The 15,510-nt window shown below is 39.5% G+C and overlaps 1 protein-coding gene across 1 annotated transcript; it reads right to left on the reverse strand.

Annotated features, from left to right (window-relative positions):
* Positions 1 to 3,241: 3,241 nt before the first annotated feature.
* Positions 3,242 to 10,812, reverse strand: gata5 (GATA binding protein 5). Its single transcript, XM_026367083.1, has 7 exons — positions 10,546 to 10,812; positions 9,358 to 10,041; positions 7,386 to 7,555; positions 6,098 to 6,226; positions 5,690 to 5,774; positions 5,314 to 5,444; positions 3,242 to 4,355 (listed from the first exon to the last, which is right to left on the reverse strand). Exons 2-7 carry the CDS (start codon positions 9,875 to 9,877, stop codon positions 4,236 to 4,238), a joined length of 1,155 nt encoding a protein of 384 aa, XP_026222868.1. The 5' UTR covers positions 9,878 to 10,041; positions 10,546 to 10,812; the 3' UTR covers positions 3,242 to 4,235.
* Positions 10,813 to 15,510: the final 4,698 nt, after the last annotated feature.

Genomic DNA, 15,510 nt, shown 5'->3' on the forward strand with positions numbered 1-15,510 from the left:
GTATGTTGTCCTGAGAAAACAGTGGACTGAAGCCCAACGACGCCACGTCAGCGATTTAAACTGTATGAACCAACACATCCCACAAGGAGAACGTCACACTTTGGCACAAGAAAAAATACCAAAATATACAATACAACGCGCACACACACACACACACACACACACACACACACACACACACACACACACACACACACACACACACACACACACACACACACACACACACACAGGTTTGTTCCTGTAGAATAGGACCTCAGCTAGACCCAGTGAGCAGACAGCTGACAGAAGTTTTGATTTAAAGGCTGAAAATCTGTTGAATAAATGTGTGTGCTGCTCTAAAACATCCCAGACGCCTGCCCACTCTCTCTCTCTCACACACACATACACACACATACTGTCTGTATACACGGTAGTACGTTATTCTAAAGGACACCGGTGAAGAAAAGAATATCCTGTTTGGTTGCAGGCACAAACTGAATGGGACAGTCAAGGAGCAGGACTCTGGGAAAGACTGTCTGCTGCAGTAGACAGAAAATAAAAAAGCCATTTCTCACTATCACTGGGTCATATTATTACTGGACTGCAGCCCTTTCCCGCATGTCTGTCGTAGAATTGAGTTGTAACACAGCCCTCACTCACCCACCCACATATGCATGCACTGCACACACTTTTAGCTGTGGCAGAGCTGTACAGGAAGACAGAACGCCTCAGAGAACATGAAGGAAGGGGAAATGTATGGAGCTCAGGAGCCGAATGTCTCGCTTTCTTATGCGGACACATGCAGACGCACAGTGAAAGAGAAACCTCTCTGTGGAAGGAGGCGTCACAGTTTGGCTCTAGAGCTCTGAAACACCAATGCTGACACTGACCCCAGCCTTGATGCTTTCAGATCTAAATCAAATCCAAGGTTTCTTTGTCAGCACTGACTGAATGAATGTATTAGTCTACTTAACCTAACAATAGTAAATTATATAAGTATGGCAGGAAAAACAAGAGTAGGAAGAGAAAATATACTGTAGACAGACTGTGGATTTTAGAATTCGTTTACAGTATTTAAAGACTGTGCATAAATTACCCAAGAAGAAGGAATTTCTTCAGTCCATTCCCTTATCTTTAAAAAACACCCTTCCCTCTAATAATACTAAAGAGTTCTTTATATGCTGGCTCTGTCATCCCTCTTGTAAGCCTGTTGTGTCTCACAGAAAGCGTGTTAGCAGCACATTTGCAGAGCAACAGCAGCAGCTCTGGTCCTGCGTGTCTGTCTACACACAAGGCATTTAGGTCCAAGAGAAAGTGTAGATCAACTACCAATACCCAATACACAATCACTGGCGCTACACATGTAAATACAGGAAAGTTTAAACCCTTAAAATACTTTGGGACATGTGTAGACAGGGGGAGTGATTAAAATAAAGTATCAGAGTGTGACATGTGCATAAAAAGAGGAAGGAGAAAATAATATAAAGTACTTTTAGGTGTGCAACAATATCTTAACATTTATTTAATCACCTCTCTGAGTTTGAACTAGATTTGACACAGAGGATGATGCATCACAGCGGCCCCTCTAATGAGGACTCAGATAAAATAATACAAATAAATCTGAGTGCAGCAAGGACGGAGGACACGTGCGGTTGAAGAGTGTAGCAACTTCGTGACACTAATATAGTTACTCATAAAGTCTCAACAACACTGATGTGACCCCCTGAGCCAGGGTCTGTTGATGGTGAGATCCCACATAAGGTCCTGAAGCCTCCCCACTGCTCAGCTTCCACTCACGCTGCAGAAGTTCTACTTGACACAGCTGTAATGACACCACTCAGTTCCTGGACAATTGAGTGCAAACGCAGTCGTAAGGATTGTTTGTAAGTAGAGGAGCTGACTCTTTAGCACTGTTATCCCTCACTGAAACAAAAGGACTTAAATCGTGTGTGTTTGTTTAGGGGACAGGGTTGAGGGTGCGTTGAGGTTACAGCTATTGAGGATCTTTACGGCTCTGATACTGTAGATTACTGAAAGGTTGAATTTACATGTTTAGGTTCAATACTCAAATTAACCACTGAAGGTAAACTCTTAATGTGTAATGCTACACAGCCTCTGAAAACAGAGATGTATATATGTACCTGTCTTACAAAGTAGCTGATGGCATTTTTGAAGTGGTATTTACTGTTTTAACAAGCTCCCATCCAACCCTCCAAACCTCCTGCTGGTCAATTTAATGCATCCTCTTTATACTTCTCTATGAAAAATTCACGTCTGCATCTTCCCATTGCACTACAACAGGCCTCTCCCAGGAACAGATAAGAGGGCAACATTTTGGCCAGCAGTCATAAAGCTGGGCAGTGCTGTTGGTGCAGCGGTGCCTGCATGTCGCCATGGCTGCAGTAAAGCAGCAGCCTTGTTGCTGACAGCCCTGTATTTTCGTCGACTGTGCAGTCAATAGGGACCCAACCGTCATAAAGCAGAGTTGGAACACAACCTTTGGTCGACACTGTCAGCTTAAGCAAGTGGCAGGAGCACACACCCTTCGTGTACACACGCATATGACTTCACACACGCACATATACACGACTGTGTGCAGTGGAGCTTAAATCATCGTGAGCAAATTTATCTTTGCTAAAAATACCTGCAAATGCACAAACATCTTTGCAGATACACCCTCTAAACAATGCAGTACAACATCTCAATGTGACTCATAATGATAGATGTAAATTAAAGGAAAATGAAACTGCAAAAGAATTTAAAATTCAGTACATGGAGAGTATGAGTGAATCACGTAATCACTGCAGTGAAGTTGAAATTGTTAAAAGTAATAAGTTATTAAAATAGATAGTTGTAGCTGTAGTTATGTGAATTAAAAGTTGGAAAATTTAATTAAAAGCACCCTACAGACACTTGCAATAATAAATAATTGGTGGTAAAAAAAAAAAAAAGTGATAATAACAATAACTATTGCTAAAAGTAATAGTTTAACTGAATCAATTTTGATTGTAACATTTAACACATTTTATACTGATACTCAACTAATTAATAATATTAAATAACATCCTGTGTATAATCCATTCAGAAGATTAATTTGGAAATCACTGATTTATTTAATAAACTCAAAAACCAAACAAATGTTCAAATGTCAAATGTATGAAATGTGAATCAGTTTATTAACCTGAACAGATTCCAAAGAGCATTGAAAAAAAAGGAGAAAGAGTTCTTAAGAACATTATAACATAATAAAAATTCCCTTATAGACAAAAAACAGACAATAAAATTAGATTGTTTATAATAATTTCACACTTCTAGGTTTTGCCTTCAATTTTTAAAAAGAAAAATTGAGTCATTGCACTTTCATTCATGTAAAACGTTACATCGATAAATGTCTGATATGTTGCCATGAAGTCAGAATCAAAACAACTGGTCCTGATTTTCAAATGAATCTTACAAGCTGTTGTCTATAACTGCTGTATCTTGTAAAAACAAATCACTCGTATAATCTGAGCGTCATAGCTCGGGGACCATACAACACACCAGCCATTCTGCAACAGTGAGCAGTGGGTTATAACTGGCTAGTTTTAGTGTCCACAATGACTTTTAACTGCCCTTATCTCAACATAAATAATGTGCCTATAAAAGTTAATCATCTACATGATGGTAATGAGACATGTTCAACAGCCATAAAAAAGGTATTTTCTGGCCTTCTTTTTGCGATGACAATAACGTGTTGAAACTGTGTTTGTATTATTCTTCTTGAAAACAGAAAGCAGTGGCAACAATTAAAACTGTAGGAAACTAACAAGAAAATCATCTGTCACTTAGAAAACAAAGTTATTGTGTCCGCCTCTTTTTACATTCCACTTGATTGTCTTTGCATTGGTGCATTTCATAGAGCGCTTCTCCAAAAATAGAGACTTCTGTTAGTAATAGGTAGTTAGTGTCATCCTGCTGAGGCGTGCTGGACGTGAGATCTGGAGAGCTGGAGTCAGTGCGCTGTGGATAAGACACACTCATCCTTTTGTAAAACTGCAATCTGGGTACCCTGTGTCCTTATGTTAAAGTAGAGTCCAGGTGAATTGTGTTCGGCCAGCTGTTGAACAGATGTCCTCAGGTGAACACACACAGCTCTGTTTTCTCCACAGCTCTAGAAACACGAAGGATAGTTGCAGGATGAGGAGACGGCCTCCTCGATGAAGCCAGCATGAGTTGTCTGGTGTTATTATCACAGTTCTGTTGGTCGAGGCTGCTCATGCCTGAGACAGAGCGCACCATGAGTTCTGTGGGGCCATGGAGGTCGAGGTAAAGGGATAATCCTCGTATTTAATGTCCACGTGTCCTGATCCTGTGCTGTCTAACTGAGAAGTCGTCTGCAAGGAGGAAAAGAAATCAGGATCACATAATTCAAACTTAGAATGCTTTCATTCAGAGGGGCGTTTCACTCATCTTACACATTAAGTTTGTTTTATTTATCATGAAGCCAAAGTGTGAAAACACAGAAAGTAACCCTGATGATGTCATTAGGTTTACTTTAATTGTGAAGGAGTTGGTTTGATTATTGAGTTCACTCCCTGATACAAAGTAAATCCATGAGAAATGTTTACATCGGGTTCAAATTTGGTGAACTTTGACATGTGAATGCCTGCTGTTGACAAATAGCAAAGAGTTGTGACCGTGCTGACCTTTGAGGGAACAAAGAGGTGAAGAGTCCAAATGGAGGAAGCTTTTTAACTGTGTTGCACCATCCACTGTTTCTTAACCTCCTCTTTTGGAGTCTAAACTGCTCATTTTTAGCAAAGAGTTTCTCATGTGATAGTTTTCACTTTTTTTGCAGGTTAAATTGTGCAAAAGAAATTCTGTTTTTGTTATTGGTATGTAACATACGTAGTAGTTATATCCTGAGAAAATCCACTAAATTAGTTTTTAAGCTAATAACTAGGGATGTTCTAAGTTGTAGTATAATTATATTAAAGGGAAAACATATTTTCATATGTTGGGACCATTCAAGGACATCCTGATAGTGCGTAACATGGAATATACCTTGTATATTAGATGTGTATTTTGTTATGTTGTGTTTTTCTTAAATGTAATTGTACTCAAATACAGTAGTACGCACAGTTTTTCTTTTTGCCCCATGATTGTATATCTGACTTAGAGAGTTATGAGACATAAGTGACCATAAGTGACCCACACTTTTTTTACTCTTTAATAACTCTTGAATGAATATTGAGATGTGCAGATGCTCTTTGTTGCAGCACCGTTTGGTGTGAACACACAATCACCTGTTCAAAGTTTGTTTTAATGGAATTCAATGGAAATCTATTTTACCTGAGAGGCGGCTGTGACTGTCTTTCCAGCGTAAGGTGAAGCAGCCATACTGGGTTCACTCTTAATGGTGGAGGCGTGTTCTGAGACGGAGAGGGAGGTTGGGGAGCTGGTGTCAGAGGTGGTGGATCCTCCTAAAGAATCAACAGGCAGAGTTATGACTGAAAAATAGCTGCTAGCCTATAATGATGATATATTTAAGGAGTTGGCACAATGATTTGTGCTGTTTCTGATTTATGAACATGTTAACCTATAATTACTTACATCATTTGAAATGTTTACAACACCCATGGCATCAGATTTGTGGTAAATCTCAGAGACTCTAATAGTAATTACAGATTTAGTCGTCTATGTCCTGTTCTCCCCCTGCTTGCCCTACCTGTGGATGTTTTATTCTTGGGCATCTTGGGTTTGCGCTTCCTTGTCTGAATGCTTTCTTTCTTCATTGCCAGAGGTCTGGGCACCTGTAGGGAGTAGAGAAACACACATTAGTTGACTGTACCTCCCAATCCCTGATACAGCAGAGGCCACAGTGTCATGACAACCCACACAAGCTCCCCTCCCACACTCCTGCTCTGATAACAATAACCACAGTGCCCTTGGAGAAGTTTTACAAAGCACAAATAATGAACTGCTCTCCACTTTGGCAGAGGTTTGCTAGGGAAGTTGTTTTCGGCTCAGTTTACACGGTTAGGAAGGACATCAGAAGATTGAAGAGGAGAAGTAAAGGTGAAACAGATCTGATAAAAAATATCAAAGTCAGTGCATAAGGCTCCACGGCACCTACCCCATGCAGCTTCATGTAGAGGCCACAGGCGTTGCACACAGGTTCTCCCTCTGCATTGCGCCTCCACAGTGTGGTGGTGCTGGTGTGGCAGTTGGTGCAGCACAGGCCGGCGCGGCGGGATGTGGTCTGCTGCAGGGGGAGAAAAGGTTGACATTTGAATGGAAAACTGTTGCGTGCAATCCAAATGACAAATCTCAGTGCCGTCAGAAATAGTCTCACAACACATCTGTGCCCCAGAATTACAGGTTGAGAAATGGGAGCTGCACCATTCCTTCAACTTTTAGAATGAATTGCAGGATGTAGTATATGTTTGGTATAACAATGATGAATAGTCACATGAAAACATTCTAATAACTCATTAGTTGGACAACCTGTGAAGGCAACACCAACTTTTCTCTTTCTCACACCACAGTGTGAATCTCAGCTTGGTTTTGCACAACAAGTGTGAAGCCTAAGCACCATGCAGCAGCAGAGAGACAGAGAGCCACAGAGCCCCGTCTAAAAACGGCTCGTCCAAGGGCAAGGTCGCTGCAGGACAAATAAAAAAACACAGAAAAAAGCCCAGTTGTGGAAGGAGATAGTTGGGCAGCTCAGCCACAGCTGCTCTGTAGAGGCAGGTTTGTGGGAAATATACAGCTGTGAAGCCTTGATGGCAAACACACAAAGTCTTTTAAATTTTCTCTCTAACTGCAGCTACTCCATGTTGTTACCTGCTTTTACCTGATTAACCTGAATGGTAACACATATTGCACACATATAGAGTTCTGTATCATTAATTAAGTGAGCTTGTATATGATGGTTCGAAGAATTCTGATGTTTTACTCTAAATTCAGCACCTTACACTGTAAATATACTTGTCCTAAATTCAAAGTAAAACAATGCGATATTCATGAAGTAATAAAAAGAACAAATTAAAAATGTTTTAAATTAAGTGAAGTGCCACGAAATTACATCTAATATTCTTTGTTACAGTTGGATATTTCTGTTAAACTAAAGTCTTTAATTATCACCTTAAAATTCTTTAATGTTTGTGAATCACCAAGCATTGTTTACTCAAGTGAAAATAAAAATACCAGAGTGTAAATACTGGGTTATGTAAATATACTGTTTAAGTGTAGACTGTCTCTATTATATATTATATATTATATTCTAAGCACTATTTTAATGTAGCAGCTGGTTGGAATGGGGCCACTTGTAATATTGTTAAATAGAATAAATAATATAAAGTATTATAAAACTTGTACTGGATTAAATGTTCCCGTATTTCCAGAGTCTCTGTAGGTCTTACCAGTCGTTTCTGTGGTTTGATGAGCGGCCTGTTGATGCCGTTCATCTTGTGGTAGAGGCCGCAGGCGTTGCACAGGTAGTGTCCGGTGCCGTCCCGGCGCCACAGCGGCGTGGACACGGAGCCGCAGTTGACGCACTCTCTGCCCTCAGTCTGCATGTCGTCCATCAGGTCTGAGCATCAAAGGAAAGACAAAACCCTATATTACATTAAATCCACCTTTAATACAGAGCATTTTAATCATCACCAGCTCACAGATAATGTGCAGTAGTAGTGGAGGCTGCTCGTTTCATTTCTAGCATCAGCTACATTTAGTGGGAATATTTTAAATAATCACAAGTTAATCAAACGTGTTTTATTTTTCTGTCAAAAATAAAATCTGGATAAACTACATTAAAGTCTAAAAGTAAATGGGCGTGGGTGCTTCTGGAGTTCTGGTTACGAGCCAATGCGTGACAAATAGCCAGCGCAGGAATTCAGACCCTCTGCATTCCCTGTGATGAGGACAGATCGACCCCCAGAATGAATCAGTGGGGAGACACAGTGTTTAGAGAGGGGCGGGACGGTGAGTTATCAGCCTGAAGCATCCAGGGGTCCCCTCCATCCATCACAGCTCTGACACACGACGGACTCCTGGCATTAATTGCCCAAATTCCTAATCCCCCCAGTTTAGAGACGGAGACAGAGACCGAGAGAGACCCCGTTGGCCACGATAAGTCCTGTCCTGGAGCTGCCTGTCTTTCTTTGAACTTGTGATTCTTGTTGTTAAAGATAAACGACATACATCACAAAACATGGAATGAGCCAGACTGCGCTTGGGCATAATTAAAAAAAAAGACTCGTGTTAAGATCATTTTAAATCTCATAGAAATATATTAACTGTATTAATCTACTGTGTTTTACGCATATAATTAAATCATATGAGGAGGACTGTCATAAGGATGAAAATAGCAGTGAGAGGACATGAAAGGAGTATTTCTGAAGTTGCAGTACCACAGTGACATCATACCATAACAAATGAACACGGTAATCTAATAAAGTGACGTAATCTCACCGTTAAACACGTCCTATCTACGACTCATACAAGGCTTTAGGATGAACTCATCCTTAATTAAATCAACGTGAACCCTCGATTGAATTCATTTGTGAAGGTGTGAAACAGTCTAAAGACTAAAACATCAAACACAAACAGTGAACAGGAGTCTTAAATCATCAGCTCTGTGACTGAATCACCAACTTCAAACGCTCCTCACTTTCTTAATAACCGCTCCAGGTTTGGGGACGTTTCAGGCCCTGACTGTCTGATCAAGGTGATAACTGCTCCAATTGTTCGGCCAGCGGCTTTATCCCGTGCGTTTTTGTCTCCGTGTGTATTGAAACCTGTCATCAAAACACTGGACTGTTGCTGACGGATTAAATTAACATTTTAATTGATTGTTTTAAGCGACTCTCTCTTCGGAAGAATGTGTATTGTCTGAATCTAATGAGGGATTGTTCAGGAGACTTTGATTGAATCTTGCCCTCTCGACCCGTTGACACAGTCATTTCTCTTTATCACCTCCTGCAGTAAATAACAACCACAGCCTCTCCAGCCCATCATGAACTGAACCTCAAAAAACAGGAGAGTGAGTGGGGAAGAAAATAGAAACACACAACATGACTAATTCATTACAGTGAAATGATTTGGAAGCTTAAATTAAAATTCAACACCGTGTGATGGTAAAGTCGTTATCAGTGTGTGATTTATAGTATTTGGAGGAAAAGGCCTGGAGAGGTGAATAAGGGCACGTTGGACTTTATTAAATGAGACCACAGATGAAAACTTAATTCTAATTAATGACTGGATTTAAATATGAACCCCTCCACTGATGCTGATATTTTTATCACTCTATCTATGAGAAAAATTATATTTTCAGTGGTCAATAAAATGCTAAACTTATTTTTTTAAATAAGCAGGTTTGGGGCCTACGCTTACCCAGACTAGATCTTCTTCCAGAGAGACCTCCCTGTCGTCCCTGCAGACTGATCACTCCGCTCTCGAAGGGTCCTGGCGTCCAGGAGGACGTTGCCATCTCCGGGCTCATGTAGGCGTAGGGACTGGAGTAGGAGCCTCCGACGGAGCGCACCAGAGCTCCTCCATACTGATCCGCCCGAGCGCCGTTTCCCAGAACCAGCGGGCTCTGATAGGCCGCGTCCCGGCCGGTGTTGCTGCTGACCGGTGGACTGTGCGAGTAGGAGAAGCCGTGTGGAGGGTGGGGGCTGCTGGGGGTGAAGCTCGAGCCGTCCGTGCCGGTCTGGGGCCAGCCGTGGTGCCCACCTAGGCCGTGGGACTGGTGGGGGGAGTCGCAGGTCTGCAGGTAGGACAAGGTGGGCAGCATGGCTGGGACTCTAGTGGTGGGGACGTAAACCGGAGAGCTGGCAGAGGGGTGGATGTAATTCCCAGTGTCATGCGTGTAAGGGGACTGGTTGGAGGACAAGGCCAGGCTTTGATACATCTTCCCAACTTTTATGTCCTGTTTGTAAAATGGAAACTACAGTGGTTCTGATTCTTAGGCTGGACTCAGTCCTGTGGAGCTGATACTGTCCCCGCGTAAAGGCTCTTCCACCTTATCCTGTGTTATGTCACTTCTATGACTTAAAAATGGTGGAGATTCCTGTCCTGCAGAAAAAAAAAACATTTAAGATATTTTAATAAAGAAAATACTTTCAAACATGGCAACAAATTTCAAAGATGTCATAAAAGAGTTATTTTACCAAACCCGCGTAACTACAAGAACTAAACCAGCGTTGGTTCAACCAGATATTATAAAATACCCAAAGAGGTAAAACAATAACTCAGTATCATCATCCATATTTTACCAGTATCATACAGATTGACATGAAATGGATTAAAATGACATTAACGGTCGTTGATATCTGTCCACGCAGATAGAGGCGACTATCAGCGACCCTAGATATCCTGCAGCTCTGCGCTCCCTCATTAAATCATAACCATAACGGAAACCAAATCAAACAACACAGCAGATAGCGAGCTCCGTTCCGTATCTGCCATGCATATATTTTCTATCAATAGTAAGTCAAATCACATAAAACGTTGATAATAGCGCTCACTGCATTTGAGGAACAGCATTTCTTTCCAAGGGCTCTCAGTGTATTATCTCACCAGATAAGGCGGACGGGTGATAAAGCAGTCCGGTCCTCTAGGCTTCTAAAGCTCAGCAGAGAAGCGCAGCGAGCAAACCTTGTCACTCCACACAGATCGAGACGGACGAGGCAGCGCAGCGGACACTCTCCAAATATCTGTTGCTTTAAGGCGTAAAAGTTGCGCACAGCGATCGGAGATAAATGAAACCAAAGTTGTTTTTTGGTCCAGGACGACTGCAGCGGTTCTCTTCCTGCCGGTATATCTGGAGATAGTAACTGTCGCTGATAATTGCTGATATGGGTGTGCTCCTATTCGCTGCCCTACTGGAAAATTTGTACGGGAGAAAAACACGTGACGCAGCCCGCTGCTCCGAGGTAGGCCTAGGTGGGGAGAGAGGGAAGGAGGGAGGGAGGGCGGTAGGCAGAGTGGGAAGGAGGTGCTCTGGGTGCCGGAGAGGGGAGGAGAGGCCCAGAGCTGAGGGTTGAGGGGTGCAAAGGTAGAAGTTTGCACCTGTATTCATCTTTAGCTGGGTGTAAAGTTAGTTTCCTTAAAAGCCACAGGTGTCAAATTCAAATCTACAATAAATCAAATGTCACTTTTGTTAAATGTTTTTATTGTTTTTATTGTTCTAATTAAGGGAACTTTTTCTTTAGGCTACAGCTTTAATTATACACAATATTAATTTATGATGTCCATATAATGCAGGAATTAGTACTTTAGTGTGTGTGTTCCTCTCAGGACTCTTTAAATCTGCAGAATGATGATGAACAAGTGTGGATTTAATACAGAAACCACAAAATCAGTGGTGCTGGGGTAGAAAAGTACAAACTGCAGTAAATGTATTGGAAATAAAACTTACTAGGAGTTTTTATAGCGAGATAAATGTGATATGATGATCTATATAAAACCATGAATCCGATAAGAAATACGACAAATAACTAACCCGTGTAACAATAATATGTCCCGGTCTGAGCAAAGGAAGGATTCAAGATATGACGACATTATAAGATCAGAAAATGTATTAAATAACACATAAAATATAAAATATGAGTTGTGATTCCACAGCCAAGACTTTGATTGTTCACAGACTCACAGAAAAATCTCAAATCACTTTGTGCCGATGATCAGCGCCGTGCGTAAACACAAAGTGAAGCAACTTAAATATACTTAAATATACTTCAGTATACTTTATATTTATACGCCGACTGCAGTATTTTTGATTTTGAAGTATGACTAAAGCTTTTACATTTTTGTACATGCTTACGAAATCAAGAAGATTTAAGACTCAGATCATTTTAAAATCCAGAAAATGTGTAAATGAATTTTATTTTTATATAAGAAATAAAAACAGTAAAATGAATAGACCTGATAGAACATTATATTCGTACATTATAAATTTAATTTGCCACAATTTGAACCCAGCACCTTATTTTCGATTAAAATAGGTGAAAGAGACGTGATGAAAAATAATCTCGTGACGTCTTAATGTGAGGTAATCATCTCGACACTGGGTTCAGTTTCTCTCTGACTCTGCTTTGATTGATCTTTTGTTCAGAAACGCGTTCAGGTGATTCTTTGACCGACTAATAACATTAAGGACTGACACTGTCTCCAGTCCATTCATTAATCCTTCCTTTGGTTTTCCACATCCGTCCACCTCAGTGGAGTCTGTCTGTCTGCTTCCTTCTTCTTCTAATGACCCGACACTTGATGTCGAATTGTGAAACGACTTCGCACCACATATCTAACAGTACAGATATTTATTTAATATTCCTATTTAACTATAACAACATGGCGTGGCCGGTTCCACGGCGCAGGCCTCGTGAGTGTACAGTAAAATACGATACTTAAATATATAAATACAGAGTGAGATTTGAAGCAGAGATTTTTATTGTATTTTATTGTGTTTTATTTTACTCTTGGTTCAACTACGAGTGCGAATGAACGTAAAACTCCACAGGATCACGTTGGCCTGTTGAGATATTTATCTCCTCAAATAACAAGAATATTTATCACAGCACAGGTAACTCCTGTGTCATTAAGATAAAATCTTATCTTGAGCTTCTTTTCTAATCATAATTGAAATTTCGTCACCTTCCAGAGGGAATGGGATCTCTTCTCCAGATAGAGCACATTTCAAGTGCAGTGCAACATTTAAGTCAGTAATTATAATTTCATGTTTAGTTGAGCTTTTTAATTACATTATTAGATGTAAAACTATGTAATTTAAATAATCAGAATCAGAATTTAACAAACTTTAAGTGATCTTAAGCAGCTGCGCAATAACGAAGCTTGTTCCACTGTTTAGAACCGGGTCAGAAAGTTTGGGAAAATCTCAAGTTGCTGCAATTTTCTGATTAAATCATGACATATGTGTAAATGCTGAGCAGGATGATTCACATCACTGTGCAGCAGCAGCAGGAGTCGCAGGAGGCATCAGGACAGTCCTCAGCACCGACTCTGAAGTCTCTTCCGTACACAAAACACATGTGACTCTCCTCCATTTGATTAGTGACCTTGGTGATAGGAATCAGCGCGATGGTTTAACACTGAATAGAGACAGAAACAGGAGTTGGTGACAAGAATAAACACGTAGAAATGTAAAAATCGCTGCAAACCTGCTGCAAAATGCCCAGATGGGTTTAGCGGTACCTGAAATGCTTTGGGAAGTTTGTCTGATTATCTGATTATTGTTGTACATACATACATTCTACATACACACATGTCCTTTTTATTTTTAGTTATTTTACAGCCTTCCAGTCACATGGGACATCTTTAAACCACTGCTCTGATCAACAACGTATTCACCCACAACGATACACAACCATAAAAATAATAATGACTAACATCAAGCATCAGGGAAATTCAAAGTGCTTTACATACGACATATTTAAGGGATGTGGAAATATTTCAGGACATAAACATTATTATTGAGAGTTAGACAGAATCCACTGTTGTGCCCAAACTGAGCAGGTAACAACTCCACCTCCTCTAAAGCTAATTAATTAGCATTTATTTAGTTTCTGCACTCAATAATCAATCATGTTTAAAACGTTGACATTTACATAAATTAACTATGTGTAAAGTTTCCATGTAAATTTCCATGATTTAACGATTTAATGTGTTTATTAAGCTTATTTACGTTTTCTTTATTTGAATGAACAAATGAAAATGCAGCATCATATATTTCAGTTAAACCTGATGTAAAAATATTGTTTAATATTTATTAGGACTTGAGGATCAGGAAAATCTCTGTCCCAGTAAAGAAAGAGTGAATGTTTTATTCTTCTCTAAGTAAGATAATTATCCAAATGTACAGGTGATGTGAGGAGATCATCATGTGTCCCCTGTTATGTTCCCTTATTTTGTGATTAAATTAGTAAGAAATGTTTTCACTGCCGACTCATTGGTTTTTATTCTCTGTTTTCTTTTATGGTTTGGATTAAATAATGTGAACAGTACAGTCTTCACATAATCTCACACAAGCATTCCTGCTAAAGGAGATAAAATTATATTATAATTACACGACTCACTACAGAAAATATTAAAGGAAATAAGCTTCTCCAGTGATACCATAGACTTTTAACATCTAAACCATCATGATATGTTGCTGCCAGCGTCTCATTATTTATCTTCTAATGTTATCATCTTTCTCACAGAATGGTAACTATAATTATTATCTTGTAGGTGTGTTGATTAAATCACATTTAATTTAAATAAAGCTATTTATCAATGTGTTCCTGAAGTTTATTCGATGATACAGTTGACATAAAACAGAAAAATGTGTGATATAATTAAAAAAATCTAAACCTAGTTAAACGTCCTCTGGCTCTAGTTTATGTGAGCGGTCACTCCTGACAAGAAAGAATTTCCTCAATCTCAAACTGCTAAATGATAACTGCTGAATGTTCCAAATGATCACTATGATTAGTAAGTATAATACATTTACAGCTGGTGTGTGTGGCACCTCAATGACTAAATTATCCAATGACTTAATTTTGGTGTAGGTGGTTTTAATGTTGTGGCAGACAGGCGACTAAGAATGAATAATAGGAAATGGTCAAAGATGCAAAAAAGTACAGAAGCATCACAAATGGTCATAAAGCTAAGAGACAAATGAAACAAAAACTTTCTACATATATTTTCTGTACAGTTGTGTGAAATTAATAATTGAAGAAATAAACTTAAACAGGTTTAAACCAACCAGTGAATGTTTGTTTGAGTCAGTAAATGATTTTGTGGCACTGGGTGAATTTGTGTCTGCAGTATAGGCCCAGCTGCCGTTTCTGCGGTGACACCTCACTTAAACCCATATAACTCAACGAGCTCAGTCTAGTTTTAAGAGACAGACATCTTCTCTGTTATCAGCAGCTCCAACAACAGACTGATCTCATTCCTGTTGTCTGGTCAAAGGGGGCAGATGCTGAGCCACTACCTTGCATCTCCCTATGTAGCCTCGTAGAATATTATTTATTTAGCTTAAAATAACATTTTTACAATAACATGTTTTTGATTTTTATTAAATGCAAATAGTATCATTAGATAGCAAGTAATTCCTCCCTGAAGGTTGATTAATTATCTACCTCTGAGTGTGATCGCTCTAACTGCCAACACAACAAAATGATGGCAGGTCATGATGCTGAGCTATTAAACACACATACAGTATAATCTATACATACTTCAGTAGTATTTGCTAATTGCTGAGTATATTTTTATATATTGTTTGCATTAATATACATGTTACCATGACAACATACTGCCCACATATAACATGTGATATCCAAATAGATTTATAATGAAAATATGGAATAAAAGTGAAGACGTAAAACTGAAATAATTAAGTGTAACATATATTTTTGTCCTCATATACACTGATCCTAATTAAGGATACAAGAGATTTCAAATGATTTTTTTACATTTTGCATATTTTCCCCAAACGTAAACTCTGTGTGCACCACATGCTGTAACCCCAATCTTTCACCT

The sequence above is a fragment of the Anabas testudineus genome, chromosome 7 (genome assembly GCF_900324465.2).
Source record: "Anabas testudineus chromosome 7, fAnaTes1.2, whole genome shotgun sequence".
Classification (NCBI taxonomy): Eukaryota; Metazoa; Chordata; class Actinopteri; order Anabantiformes; family Anabantidae; genus Anabas; species Anabas testudineus.